General features: G+C 36.4%; 1 protein-coding gene across 9 annotated transcripts in view; it reads right to left on the reverse strand.

The window, feature by feature from the left end:
• The window catches only part of CADPS2 (calcium dependent secretion activator 2), a 308,892-nt gene that overhangs the window by 83,808 nt on the left and 209,091 nt on the right, over nt 1–15,993 (reverse strand). For all 9 annotated transcript variants that reach the window (XR_010469580.1, XM_065048851.1, XM_065048850.1 and 6 more), the window contains exons 14-15: nt 5,941–6,042; nt 418–481 (exon numbers count right to left, since the gene is read on the reverse strand). Coding sequence is in view for 8 of the 9 variants with exons in the window: in XM_065048851.1 (XP_064904923.1) it covers nt 418–481; nt 5,941–6,042 (166 nt within the window). In the remaining variant the exon portion in view is untranslated. The remainder of the gene's footprint in view (nt 1–417; nt 482–5,940; nt 6,043–15,993) is intronic.

The following is a 15,993-nucleotide window of genomic DNA, read 5'->3' on the forward strand; positions in this document are numbered from 1 at the left end:
TTTTTTCTTAATTTGACTCAGAATATGCAGTTATGGAAGATTATCTGGATTATATAGATGCTTTTAAATGTTGCATATCAGTACAGACATTATATTGGCATTATATTAATACAAACCACAGAAAGCAGGGAAAGAGGGCTCTAGAGTTGTACTGCTTCAGAAGTAATGCTGGGTAATCATTAAATTATACAGAAACAGAGTCACTGCAGTTGCTCAAAGTGAAAGCCCAATAAATAAGTCTTACAGAAACAGCTGTTTGCCTCTGTGGAAAACACTGAGAAAAAACCTCCCACCGAATAATTAAAACCAGTAGTAAAATATCCGAGAAGACATGAGTCTACTTTAAGCAGCCTGAAAGCAAAAGAAAAATGCAGGCTTAGTACTTAAGTAGAACTTAAAATATATTCTCAAACTTACCCTTTCAAGTAATGAAAGTGTGGCTTTTAAAGCTCCTTCAGGACGTCCAAAAGGAAAACAGTATCTTAAAACATAAGGAAAAAAAAAAAAGAAAAAGAAAAAAGAGAAAGAGGAAATTATCAGAATTATAATACCTAAGTTAAGAATTTACTTTGAGACCTAACTAAGTAACTGTACACAACTGGCATTAAATTATGTTTGCAGAAGACTCCCTATATGCAAAGTACTAAGGAAAGCAGGAGGCCTCTTCAGTGGTATGCCATGGAGCACATACATGACATACTACATAGCACAGCACTACCAGCCCACCAGCAGCTCAGGACTAAATACAGAAAAAATACAAACAGCTAAAGGCTTCACTTCCACTTTCTCAACTATAAAGGATATTTAATGGTCTCTGATGAGCTAAATCATTATCTTCCTGGAAAGAGGTACTATTTCGCATGTAGCCACGGCAGCTGGTGAAGCTGTGAAGTATCACTCTGTATATTACACTGTGTTTTAATACTGGATAAAGATAAGGATACAATGTCAGTAAATTAAGTTTCTAGAGATATATGGAAACAAAAATGTCTCCAGATATTCCATATTTCCCCCATTTTATTATAAAGAGCTTGGAAAAGCTTTTTATTTTATCTTAATTTTATCAGCTACAACTTGAGGCATATACACTTCTGTCTTTATACTTCTAAAATTATGTAAATTAAAAACTGACTCTATTCATAGCTTTGTTTTTCATTTTTGTCTTCTGAATGATCTGATATACCAACTCAATGAGACTATAATGCTCAGGCAACTGTAACCTCTCTTAATCCTGTCTATAAAATCTTGCTGGGATAACCCCAATTGGAAAAAGGATTTTTTACTTTGCTGAGATTATTTTTTGTTATTATTACTCACTGAGAATGGTAGCCTCATATTTTAATGTGTTCCAACAGTAAAATCTTTTCTTATAATAAAAGGATTCAGATCAATGAATTTTAGATATACATTTGATTAGCTAAAATAAAGCCCTGTAAATGAGGTCAAAAAAGGATTTCCCACTACAAGAATTCCAGTATTTGCTTTGCCTCATTTTGTTCCTTTCTTACTGTAGTGCTAACAAATTTTGGGGACAGGTTAACAAATTATCAAAGCAGATTTAATGACCCTTAGGTGTTAAAGTAATCTTAAACCAGAACACTTCTTTAGGTGTTTTATCTCTTCCTCCTTTTTCAGTATATTTCCATAATCCTTGATTTGTCTTTCCCACAAAAGGAATAGTTTATTACTATCAGCCTCTAACGGTAGTTGTGGAATAAATGTCACTCATTTCTTGATTATACTTAATATTTCAAATTGAAGACTTCCTTCCAGGTTTGTTCTGCAACGTAAATAACATAACAAGTTTCCAAAACCAAACCAGTTTTAAGTTCATGATGCAGACAGAAGTCCCACAGTACAATAGGGGTTATTGCAGTTTATTGCAGAGACAGTAGGTGTGAGTACAACGTGGGCAGCAAGCTTATGTGTGCAATTGGTACAAGGGGCTTCTGACAAACAAGAGTTGTTTTCTGAGATCAGCAGCTTAAAGAAAAGGAAATGTTCACAGTAGAGGCCTAAAGGGACACTCCAAGCAGTTCTGTCTCCAGTGTTACAGCCTCTGCGCTGCTGAGGAGGCAGAGAAACAGCATCTTGCTGGCAAGGGGAAATTCAGTCTCCTGGATAAAACCCCCATGGCATCTGATTTCATACTGTTCAGCTGTGGCAAGGATGATCCCACAGCTGAGGGGATCTTTAAAGATCAGGAGACATAAATGGTGACAGTCATCAATTCAGTTATTAGATGCATGGACAAGTGGGTCTGTGACATCCAAGAGGACCAACCAGTAAGTCAATTGCTCAGTACAAAGGCAGTGGACATCAACAGATGTTTCTATAAGCTACCTAGGGGAGAACAGAGAAGGAGCAGCACTCATGGTCTACATTAGCACCAGCAACACATGAAAGTGTGGGAGGAACACTCCAGAGATAAAATTCACACAGTCAGGCAAGAGCTTAAAGTTCAAGACCCTCACAGCACCTTTCTCTGAAATACTGGCTCTTTCACATTTGACGCTTGAGAGGCAGGCAGAGATTCAAAGTCTCAGTGGGTCCTTAAGAAGTCAGAGAGGAAAGGTGTAAATACCTTAAGAAATGGGAAATCCTTTAGACAAGAGCCACCAGCATGGGCAGACTGCATCTTAATCATAATGGAGACAGGCTGATAGCACTGAAAATTAAAAAGGCCATAGGGGACTATCAAAACTGGAAGCTGCCAGTTAGCTGACAGACATGGTAGAGCATCTTTTTCAGATGGGTGTGACCTAGTGATCTAGGTGGACACAGCAAATGTTGAGTGCACCACTGAAAAGGCAGTAAGAGAAATAGACTCTTCAGTTAAACTGTCCACAGTGACAGCTGAGCAGTGCATGGAGTGCAAAGCAATGGAGCGAGGGCAAAGCTTAGAAAAGTTCTAATGCATTACAGGAAAAAGAATAATGTGGGTGGTCCTTGAAAGTCTGTACCTAATTAGGATGACAAGAGTGATTAGGAAATGTTGAGATTAGAGAAACTGCAAATTGATGACCAATAGCAAGAGATTACAACTATACACACGTACACTTGATCCATGTCTCATTAGGATGAGATACAATGATACAGTTTTGAATTGCTCCCTTGGACAGCTAATTTAGGACCCCCTGGAGAAGATGCTATTCTGGATTTGGTCTCAAATGTGAACAGGACACAGTTTGAGAGGTGCAGAGCAGGAAAGGTGCTCTGTAGTAGTGATCATAAAACAATAAAACTAAAAACAGGTATATTTTGTACATGTATATTCAATTTCAAGAATGGAAACTGTGAAAAAATGAAGAACTTGAAAAACAAAAGCCAAAACAATTAAAAAAAAATAAAAGGGCAAGAAACCTACAAGCAGCCTGAGGGAAAATTCAAAAAATAAGATTCCAAGTCAAATGCATGCCAAGGTTAAAAAAAAGTCATCTGAAAAAAGAACTAAAACACCCTCTGTGACTCCATGAAAAAGATAAAGAGGTTATTGTAGAGAATCTGCTATTTTAAAACTTACCTGAAAAAGAGGACATGAAAGCCTCTAAAATATTCTAGAGCACATGTAATCAGTACGGTAGAAACAGTACTAGAAAGAACAGTGGAAGCAGGACACCAGCGTGGGAGATGGTGGGACGCCCGGTGACACAGAACAAAGGGCACTCGGCATTCAGGGACAGTAAGGCCAAAGCAAAGAAGCTCAGTGAGTACTTTGCATTGATCTTTACTGCTGGACGTATTTTTCAAAATCAGTCATCACAATTTTGATGGACTAGAATCTGGAGTGGTTTTAATACCGTGTTTTCTTCAGAAAGCAATCTCATGGCCTTGGTTATTCTGTGTTAATAAATGATACAGGTGACCATTTTACATTATCTAAGTTTACTTTTAAAGTCTAATGCCAATTCTTTATCAGGATGTCCTATTTGTAACCCTATATGCTTTACAAATTCAGATTCCAGGGCACAGGTGATTCTTCTCCCAGTATTATGGCAGTGTCCTCATTTAAGTCTGGACTTTTTTTTTTTTTAATTTTTATTTATTTCTAACATTTGCTCAGAGGAAGATATAATAATTGCTCTTCACCTGGCAGAGCACTGTTTGCCTATCTTGGGTAAACAGGATTTTAAGGCAAACCTTAGAGTCCTCTGAAGGATGGAGGCATTTATCTTTGTATGGCACATTTCATTGTTCTTAAGGAGGAGTTACTTGACATTGTTTGAATTCCCTCTAAACCCATCAAGACTGAGGCAGAAAGATCAAATGGTCAATGATAGAGCTCATCAACATACTCTAGTGTGTAGGTAAGTAGACATTATGGGTTTTACCTTTATTTGTTCCAACTCAATTATTTAGACATTGTTATACATTTTGTAATTAGTATCATGCACATGAAGGCCTGAAGGCTAATAGAATTATTCTGAAGATGCCCAGACTCTTTTCTTGTTGCTTTATCTCCTTCCTTTCTCTGTACACATTTAGAAGGGCTCTGCTGCTTCAGTATTTTTGGGGCCCCAGCTACTCTCACTGACCTCCCCATTGTGTATATAGTAAAAGGAATTACATTATTGGAAATTACAATGGTTATGTTTCTACTGTAAACGTGATATGATATGGTTTTAAGTATGCCAACCACAGGCCAGAGGTCTTCCAGCTCCAATATCCCTTGATTTTTCTTTGCAGCAAGCATGAGAAGATTGTCACAAAAACAATTTTTCCTACTTCCTACAGATGATGTTCCTTGTCAGTACACTCCTCCTGCCTTCCCAAGACCTGGGTAGGAAGCACTCTGTCCACTGCTGTTCTATACTGCTTCTTTGGAAAGACCTATTTAATCCCATGTAATACAAGAGAGAGAAAATGTATCAGGGAAGAATCTTCAAAGGAAATACAGGAAGAGACCACATTTTTTTTTTTTTTTACCAAAAGTAATTGTCTTCAAGGACAATCCTAACTCTCTTTGGTTCAATACAGAGATGAAGTCTCAAGTGAAAATCGCTACGTCTTCTGTGCTCAAAATATCCCTAAGCAACCTAGTTATCAACATGATAGATACCAGTGAATACTAGATACTTACCTCATCACACCAGAGTAGCATCCAACAAACTTACAGACAACCTTGCTGACCAAGAGAAAGCTGTTTCACACAGCACTATTTAAACTGTGGAACCGGTTGTCATAAGCTGATACAGAGACAATTTATATAAATACATTCTAAGAAAGGGTTAGATCAACAGAATTATGGCAGATAGGTTGGCTTAGTGTGATAAACTAACAGATTTGGTGGCCTAAATGCCAATTTTATACTAAGATTCATACAGCATCAGTTTCTAGAAAACAGAAAGATACCAGAAGAAATATCACCCCAAGTTTGCTCTGTTTCTTGTACTTCTTCCCTAAACATCTTCTACTGCTATAGCAGTCCTTACACTGACAGTCCTTAGATATGACAAACTCTTTATTAAGGGTGATGGACCTTTGCTGATTTAGGAAAGATAAGTATAATGGAACTGAACAAATGACATTAGACATCTAGGAAAAAGTTTTAGCTGCCATATAAAAAAGGTGTTCTCTACTTACATATTAATAATTTTTCTGATCAGCACTAATCCAGAAACTGTCACGCCTCCATCATTTTCAAATACAATTTTCTAAGAGTCACAGAGAGCTTAAAGTTTAAAAGGATCAAAAAAAAACCAGGCCTATATTTTTGAAAAATCTTTTCTACCATAGAAAGAACACAACTTATATGATACACAAATAAATTCTAAGAACAATCACCTGCTTAAATAAATTGTTTAGTATTTTATTTATCAAAAAAATATTTGCAGTTAGACTGTTTTATTTTCACTCTGCTTGTTCTAGATCAAAACTGAGTACCATGAGAAAATTCTTCCGGGTAAAACTTAGCATTAACTGAATAAATTATACACTCACCTGAAATGGCTTATTTGGTTTTCCAAAAGGGAGGAAAGTCTGTCCTTAATTTCCTCAAACCTTTCTTTCTCTTCAATAGATACTGTTCCAATTCCATCTGGCCTGTAATATTAAATATTTAATAAATGCTGATATCCCTTCATACAGATTCCTCTTTGAAGAGTGATCTTTATTTTTAAAGCTTTCAGTTAACACACATACTAATTGTCCTTTCCCCTTTCCCATTGTCTTGAAGGATAAACAATAAGCTGTGATTATAGTAACGACAAATTGCAACTAGACAAACAACTTAACTTTTGAGCTGGACTTTTACATTCAAGTCTTCAGTTTCTACCTGGTCCTGATATGAACACAAGTTAGCATATATTTCTCCCAAATCATTCCCAAATATGTAGTATCCTTTCTCAAGAAAATTAGTACTGATAGCGCAATAGAGGAGCCTGTTCTGGCCTTGTTGAATTTCAGCTCCTTGAATCTTTCAGATCTTTTCCCAGATGCACAATACGGCTGAAAGTGGTTTTAAAATAAAGGTGGAAGGAAACCTCAGTGAGAAAAGCCAGACCACGCAACACCTAGAAATCCACCTGCTTAGAGCAAGCATAGATTTTTGATCCCCATCCCAGATTGACAAATAGCAGCATGTAAAGACTTCCATATAAATATAGCATAAAGGATGCAACAAAAAACAGTCTTTACAAAAAAAAAGCACTGGCATTTTTAAACATCAAATTTAAGTACCAATAATTAATAATAAGCCTTGTAGTAAGTACGTTAAGCACACACTTACGAGTCTTATCCTAAAGGTGTTATTAATGTCTTTATATTAAAATAATGGCAAAATGAAAGAAATTTAAATACACATTTTCCAAATGATACTTCAGCTGCACAGTCACAATTTCCCCACATATGGCATACTTTAAAAATAAATATCTGAAAACTTCCTGTTACTCTCTTAACTTTGTGCTCCGGGATAACAAAACAGCTACTGCATCCCACCTAAGTTTACTACCTGACACGAAGTGTGGATCCAACCTGTACCTCCTCCAGAGACTCTAAAACTGTATCTCAATATTTCTTTAACTGAGAAAATTGTAGTAAAATGACATGAAGAAAGGCAACATTCTAAGAATGGTCTAAGAATCGTTCTGTGATTCTATGCACATCTTTTTGGTAAGTTGCTACGTTTAGTTTCTGTACTATACTTAAATCTAGAAGGGATAAGTTGCTACCTGGTCACAACATTAACACTTCTCTCACTCTTTAAATCACTTATATTTGTGATCTGTCAAGTCAAGGTGGAAAGAATGCCTGAACTCCTTAAATTATTGTGAAGACAACAATAAAAATCAGATATGGTGGAGATGTGAGTAACTAGGCACATCAATATACCAGTGTATGAATTTGACGCGAAAGAGCAAATAACTTCTCTCTTTTGACGGATGCCAGGATACTTTACCTCAGCCTTCTGACAGATGGAACAAGTTCAAATTTAAGTAAATTGCACTGTCTGATTTCATTGTCAGGAGAGATCGTGCTCTGGAGTGATAAAGCAAATACTTCTGTCATATTAAACCTCGCTGAGGCATGTCATATATACGACAGAAAAGACCTAGGGGTCCAGATAACAGTAAGTGAAAAAGGTGAGCCAGTAGGATGTCACATCTGTCAACCTGCACTAAGGCGAGGTTCACCACATACCGGGGACCTGTCACTTCACTGAATTCGCTGTCATAAAGAACCCCACTGACAATACATAAAATTTTCAGAATTGCTAAGTATGTTTTCAGTGGATGTTTGCATAAAAGCAAACGTTCCAGAAGAAAGAGTACACCAAAAAGTGTTAGAAAAATGTACTGTCTATGGCACTGAAAAACTCGTCTCTTGAAATACACTTTTAGAAAACAGCAAGAACTCTGAATGAATATTTTGTTTCTTCCTGTTAGCCTTATTGCAACAAGCAGAATATAAAAATGCATTTTCACAACACAGTTCTGAGACACCTACTGTACTGGCGATCATTCTTTTGCTACTCTTGGGAATGTCTGCCTACTACTGAAATAAAAGAACCACAGAAAAAAAAACCAACACCTGACTCTGAGATGAACTGACATAAAAAAAAAAAAAAAAGTTTCAAATTTCCCATTCATGATGTATTCTGCATCTTTTTCTTTAATTGCTTTTAAGACAGGATAAAATCAAATAGCACAGTACAGCTGGTTATTTTTACTTAGAAATTTCTGTGCCAGCCAAGAAAATCAGACTCAAGCAGTCATCTGTTTTTCAAAGGTTTAGTTCATGCATGAACTATGCACGGAATATTTTGCAACTAAAAACAATAAAAGTGTGCCTTTCCTACTATCTCAAATGTTATGGATAGTGGTTTGAACCTGATTATTTCAATTCAAACCCAGTATTCAGCTTTCTTATTGAAGCCTGGGACCTCTTGTTCAAGAACTCAGCCAAGAAAATTGATAGACCATCTTAAGAAGAGTTTTCATTTTAACATTACCTTCTCAAGAAAGTAAATGGAGAGTGAATTTTTCTTTCCTCCATTTTCTTTTCCTCCTTATTCTTCACAACTGCTTTTGGGACTAGAGAACTAGGTGAAACTGAACACTCAAAACCTGAGTAGCCTTCTCTCTCTCACTTTTATTAGTTTTCTGGTTTATAAGAACTCCATCAATTGGATTTGGATTGGTCTGTCTTGTCTGCTTAGATCACAATCTAAGTGGCACAAATGTAATGTTGTCTCTGGTCACATCTCAAATTGTTTAATTCACTCAGACTTAAATATCAAAAGAGATTTGAAACAAACACCTCATGAACTAGAGCTAGTAAATTCAAGTGGGAAGTAGCTGTTTGACCATAAGACACTTAAATAATGACACCAAAAATAGAGGTTGACCAGAATTTTTAAAGAAACTTTTACTGTGACAATCTTGCAAAATTGCTGTCCTGATGGCAGTTACTCTAGGGAAGCTGGTTGATTAGTTGGTGGATTTACATTTTTCTCTGGGAATGGACTGTTTTTTCTCACTTAATGTAATCCTTTAAGGCTTGGAAGTACCCTCCAGAAATATTTTGATGTCTAGAGGTCTTAAAACCTGTAATAATTTTCAGAGGTCACTTGATGCATTGTTGGATTAAGATTCCTGTGAATAGCTATGGTATCCCAGTTCCAATGAGAATTAGGTATGATGGACACTGGGTTGACTGTACATTGTTTACAGCCCTCAACTTTGGAAACAGCTTCTCCTAGTGGCCTCTCAGAGAGTGAATTGTTACCCTAAGCAAGACTGCTTTGTTGAGACAGACTTGTAAAATACTAACTGAACACAACTGACTTTCCTTTTTTTCTCTGGAATATTGTTGATGCTGGTTCTTTTTGCATATTTGCATATTTCAAAAGAAATGTTTAAAGTCTTTATAATAAGCTTTCCCCATTAAAAACATAGACCATCACTTTGGTCTGTCAGGAAAAAAAAAGAAAGAGTATGAGGACAATGCACAGATTGATATTGTAACGTACACACACACACGAGAACAGTAAGGCTGACCAAAAAAACCTGTCAGAGGAAGATGAGCAATTATGATGAAAAACAAAATACTAGAAAAATACTTCAGCTAAGGTTACTTCAATATATTTATATAATAAACTACATTTCAAGGGTACAGGAAAACAAAACCAAAACTTAAATGTCATCTTGGCTCCTAGAAACAAACTGTTTTAGAAGACTTCAGTGCTTTCTATGAACACTTATTTTTAATTTCAGTAGGATGCACAATAAAATGAAAGTACAGTGACAATTTTCAAATTAGCAAGATAAAATTTTGATTTCTTGTTTCTTAGTAAGTTTCTTTAGAATTTTGGTTTAGAGGTTTTATTAGCTATTTATAGGACTTTAATATCCAAATACTTTAATACCTAGATTATCTTCTAAAAGACAAATGCATTAATTAAGGTTTTTACAGAGTCCATGGTTTATGTTAGACAAATCTAAGAAAAACAATAATTTACATTATCAGCTTAGAAGTAAGCAGAACAGACATCTTTTTATTAACAGAAAATGAGGAGAGCAAATTATCGAGTGGCATTTAAACATAGCTTTAACCAGCAGGCACTTGAAGACTGAGCATTTTGTTGTTTATATTAACAACTCTTCAACCATTCTGAGAAAAAAGATGACACAATAGAGCCTTCTGCTGTACGCATTTCTCAGGCTGATCCTACATCTGCTTACAGGTCATATCCTCTTTTTCTCAAGTGAACGAAAAAGACCAATTCTGAAGGCCACTAAAACAGATTAAGATGATAAATCAGGTTCATTTTAATGATATTTATGCAGTTATTTACCCTTCTACTGAAAAGCTAAGTATGTATTATATAATATCATTTTACCCAAAATATAAGGGTATGTATAGGCATTAATGAGTTGAAATTAATGAAAAAACAATGTATAATGTTTAGGGAAGGTGAGAGTATGTAACAGCACTAGCTGTTTTTCCATTGCCTAAGATGGCAAGTCTCACCTTAAATTGGCAGAACTTTGTTCTAGTATTTCTTAATAATGTGTGAATTGAGATTAATTTTATATTGACAATTTCTCTGAGGCTTTTCAGAAGCAGATTTGTTTTGACATGTTGAAAAATGTGTCTCTGTTAATACTGTAGTGAAGATAAAGTTTAATATAACATTATTATAGTTATTAGCACTTTCCAGCACAGGACAGTACCCTTCCGTAAACCAAAGGTGAGGTCAACATGCCTGCAACCGAGTGAAGAACTTTGCTTCTACGTTTGAACTCAGGAGAACTTTACTGATGACTTTCTTGTGGCTATTTACAACACTAATAGATAGAAAGCTCTGTTGTTAATTGAACAACATTAACTTAAAAAAAGCCAAACCAACTATTTAGAGAGGCCTCACATCAGAGGCTTGGGGGTGTCATGCTCATAAGTTAACTCCTTAAAAAGAAGAATGCAGATTAAATGAAAGAAGGTTTACCTTCACCTGTGCTCCACACACCTTGGAGATGATCAGCTTCCAAAAACGAAGGATCAACTCGATGATGCAAGATCTTAAAGATCTAGTGAAAAAGTTCTCAGCTTTGTCAGCAAGCCTCAGAAAAGGGGAAGATTACATTCACTTGAAGAAAAGGGATATAAATGTCCAAGGATCAACAAATTTTTTCAGTTTTGAGAGAACACTGCTTCTTATCTAAAAGCACAAACTCACAGAGCATATCAATCTTAAAAGGTATATTTCCTCATTCCGTGATTCTTGGCAAATGGTGATCGATAACAAAAGACTTCTGCATAAAAACACCCTTTCGATCATAAGAAATCCACTCTTACAATTTTCATTAGAGAGGACTGAAAAAAAAAAAAAAAGATAAAAACTATGAAACCAAAAGACTCTTGTTAAGTGTTTAGATGCTTTAACAAACATGATAGGGAATTAATATAAGATGCTGGTAGACTGATGGAATATAACTTCTGATGTAAAATACTTCCCTACAGATCCATACTGTAAGCTATCTCAGGCTCTTCCTCCAGCTGTTGGACAGCCTTGGAACAGATCTAAGATTAAAGCAGAAGGCCCAATTGACAATAAAAAACAGTAAAAGAAGACCTAGCACCTGCTATCGTTACAACACAGAATATGTGAGGTTGAGAGTGAACTAGAAGCATAGTAGAAAGAGGAAACATTTTCAGCTATTTAAAAACTGAAAGGTTCCACAGAATCCTGCTAGCGATTGTTTCTTGGGAAAACCATCTAAGAAGTCTATATGCTACTCAATTATTTTAATATACAAAATTATACATATAAAAACATAACACTTCTGGGAGGACATCAACTGGACAAAACCTTTCATGTCACATGGTGACCATGTGCGGATAAACGGTGAAACTACTGACTTAAGTTCTGGAATTTTAGATTAAATCTTCTTAGATATTTTTTCTGAAACATATAAAATGAAGAAGAATCCAGCTAGATACAGACAACTTTACTTTAGAGTTAATTCAGTCAGAAGATACGGAAGCATATATTCAGAAGCTCCACAAAAAATGATTAGAAGAGACAGAGCAATGTAATGGTATTATTTTCCTTATTTTTTACAAAGTTCTTTGTCCCAGATTTGAAAGGTATGATTTCTTTGAACATTCTTTTATCACTTGACACAAGGTGTAAAATTGCAATAAATGGTTCTTATCACAAAACATTGAAAAATGAAAAGAAATACATGAATGCATAGCACTCTGAAGTTTCCACAGTTTCATCTCTCTTATGTGTTCATTTACTTCACTTTAAGACATTTCCTTCAAGTATAACAGGAACAAGAAGCCTATCAGAGAGTCTACAGTGCCAAATGATGGCAAGGATCTAAAAGGAGCTCTTAGAGAGGGCAAGGCTATTGCAGAAATACGAAATGAATTATTTGCACTGGTGTTTATTATGAAAGAAATTAAATGGTGACAGATGATTCCTATGCTGGAACCCTTCTTTGTTCATAGCCAAAGTTTATTTTCAGCACAGAATCTGTCCAAAATTAAAGCAACTAAGAAAAAGCTTATGAAACAAATTAGAAAAATGAACAGCACAAAGTTGCTTGGTCGAGAACTGAATTATCTGTGATTATGTGAAAGTTCTCACTAAGAACTGCCTTCCTCCTGAAGAATGGGAGGTGAAGAATGTGAGATCAGTTTAAAAATCAGAAGTTGTCTCCAGGGGAGGCAGGGGGAACTACAGGCCAGTAAGCTTCACATACATCCAGAAAACTAGAAGGAACTATAATATAAGCATATTTAAGGATAAAATTAAAGAAAACTGGGTACATATTATCCATTGTGAAGAAGTCTGTATGGCTTTGAAGCCACAAGGCAGAGAAATTTTATTTTCTGATCTTCTTGAAGTTCTCTAAAGGGATCAAAACCAGGTGGATGAGTGCTAGTTGACTGACACAATGTACCTGGATTTCCAAAAATCTTTTGCCAGAAGCTCTAACCAAAAGCTTTCAAGGCAACTAAGCAGCCACTGAGTTAAAAATGAAAGTCCTTACTTTTACAGTGAAAAAAGAGGGAGCAGGAATAAATGGTGAGTACCTGCAGTGAATGCAAGTTATCAGTAGAGTTCTGCAGGGATCTGTGCTGAAACCTGTGTTATTTTACAGTATTTATAAATGACCTGGCAAACAGATAAGAACTGAGGTGACAGTAAATGTAATTCTAAAGATATTTATGTGGCATAGTGTGGAATTCCAGAAGAACCTTATGAAATCAAATAGCAATAAAATAGCAAATAATGATCAAGGTAGATAAATGTAAGGGAAAATCACAGAATCACAGAATGTTAGGGATTGGGAGGGATCTCAAAAGATGATCTAGTTCAATCCCCAAATCAGTTGTTATTCAGGACAGGGATCTTGATGTTATGATGGATAACTCCATGAAACAATCCCTGTTCAGTAGCAGTCAAAGAAGCAAATCAACATTAGGAATTTTCAGAAAAGGATAAGAAATGAGCAGAAAACATCCATTCAGTGTAACCAGTGTATGGCTCACTGATACTCCTTGAATCTTAAATATCAAAGAGACAACAGAGAAGGATTTTTTGGGTCTCTTCTCCATCTCTTCCAATAGCATCAGAGAATGAAATGAGACATGTAGAAGTCAAGTTCAAAGCAAGAGTTCTTCAAGCAAGAGGAGGCTGAGTTGTGGAACTTGCTGCCAAAGGTGTTGAGGGTGCAAAGGGCTTACACAGGTTCAGGGGTGCAATGGACAAGTACCTGAAGCAGAGACTCACTCCAAGTTACTGAACAGGCATATTCTGAGCTGCAAAGAGTGGGAGACTGAAAGAGCACTAAGAGGAAATATTGCATATGCTTGCTCTTCTCTTACTCCAAGCAGGTCAGTGCTGGAGACAGATGACTGACTGGCTTAGAAGAACCCTGACTGTTCTTCTGTGCAAACACACACGCACTGAAGATTTCAAAATGAAGGCTGAAAGAAACTATTTATCTTCTGCGATTTTTGTAGCATTACTTGCACCTTAATTTCTCATATATGAACTTCCCATAAATCAGCTTTCTTTCTGAATAGAAGAATGTATATTACTGGGAAATATGCTTGAATTTTGAATTTTTCAATTCAGTCTGTAACTCAGCAGGTGGAAAGAAGTCACTTTGCACTTCATGTGATACCCACCAGCATCCATTTCAGACAGGAGGGACTGAATAGAAGTCACAGCATGAAAAGTCAAAAAAAGTGAACGTGACAGGGACGAAAACAATAGCTCCTACCCGGACTGTTTAGACTGAAACGTCAGCATTCAGGAATATCCTACAGTTCCTTGTTCTGCCCACTTTACTTCCACCAGAGACACACAAGCGCATGCATAACTGCAATGTTAAAAGTTCACTTGTGAACTAATGACTTTGACGGAGACCATGTAGTCCATATAGTGGAACATTTCAGAAGAAAAACATTGTGAAGAGGAGCCAAAGGAGATGTTGTAAAGTTACATAGCACCAGAAGCACAGCAAAAGCTGATTTTATTTACTGGAGGAAAATGTAGCAATTGATTCAGAAACAAGGATATGTTTTTGTTTAAAGACTCAGCAAGGCTATTCTCCTACTAAAATATTTTGCTTTTTGGCTATTTAGGAAGAGTATGTCTTAAGAATGTCATTGACAAAAGCAGAAATACCTTTTCTACATAAGCAGTTTGTTAGCCCAGTCACAGTACTCTTCCCAGCAGAAAAGGAAAGGCACAAATGAGGTTTGAATTCATCAGTTGAGGACTCAGCACATTGTGTTTGACCCTGAACAAATATTTCTGTTCCCAAACCAACAACATTGGTGTAAGAGACACATTAGGTACCAGTATGCGTGTTTACTAGGAGTAGTATTCAGTACGTGCAATCCTACAACCATGCCTGGGATCCTAGAGAGTGCGTGTGGCTAATGGACAGCTGGGGTCCATTGTATGAGAGTGCTTCCTCACCAGTTTTATTTAGTAAATCAGAAGTAGTCACTGGTGTGCTTGGCATATGTCCTGGTACCGCCCTGGTATATTTTGTAGATTTGCTCTGATTTGTGCTTGAGTTTCTCCTCACCAGACCACCAGAAATGAAGGCAAGTGACACTTTTATCTGATCATTTGACTGATGTCACTAGATTGCCTGCTACTCTCAAATTCATACCTAAAAGAAATTGATGATCTGAACAACAGATATGGCTGCATCTCTACATGCTCCTCCATCGCCTGACTTCAAGATCATTTCTGATGATCTTTCTCAGGCTAGTGGAAGGTCTAAGATGCCTCTGTGGAGCAAAGGTGAAATCTAACTTGAATACATCATGCCTAGAGTATAAAGCTCTTTGTCTTTGTTCTGTAGTCTTCCTAATTCTCAGCCTGACTTATAAAACTAAGATGTATAATGCCAGGGATCAGCCTAGAACTTTGGCCTGTCGTGCATTGTCTGTGAAATTCCTTTTTCCTTTTACTATTTTTTTAGTGCTGCAGCAGATGAATGAGTGGATGTATTATGTGTGTATGTGCGTCTGTCATCCTCAGTGTGTCTGCTTCTGTCCTTGACTTACTTTTCTTCTTTCTTCATGTTTCTTTTTCTTCCTTTTTACAATCTCAGTTCTAGTCAGACCCTCTCTGTTCAACACTTCTTTTATTCCTAAAACACTCATAATGCTATTCAGAGAATATCTGTACAGAAGGAATAGACAGAATACAAACAGAGTGCTTACCACTGTGTAAATGATGTGCTCCCTGAGATATTTTCATGCACTGCACACACTGTTGTCCTTCACTTAAATTATGAAATAAAAAGAAATGTATCTACCTTTCTTTTGAATTCTTGAAATAAGTTTGAGCAATTATCACCGTATATATGTCTTGTTAGGTTGAAACCAGTAATAAAAAGGCTAGAAACAACAAAGGCTTACACTCAATACGAAATACGAATGTGTCGGCTTCTTCAGGAACTGACAAAAGCAGCATGCTTTTACAGAGAATAGGTTACCAAGAAAAAGCCAGAA

The sequence above is a fragment of the Columba livia genome, chromosome 1, assembly GCF_036013475.1.
Source record: "Columba livia isolate bColLiv1 breed racing homer chromosome 1, bColLiv1.pat.W.v2, whole genome shotgun sequence".
NCBI classification, from domain to species: domain Eukaryota; kingdom Metazoa; phylum Chordata; class Aves; order Columbiformes; family Columbidae; genus Columba; species Columba livia.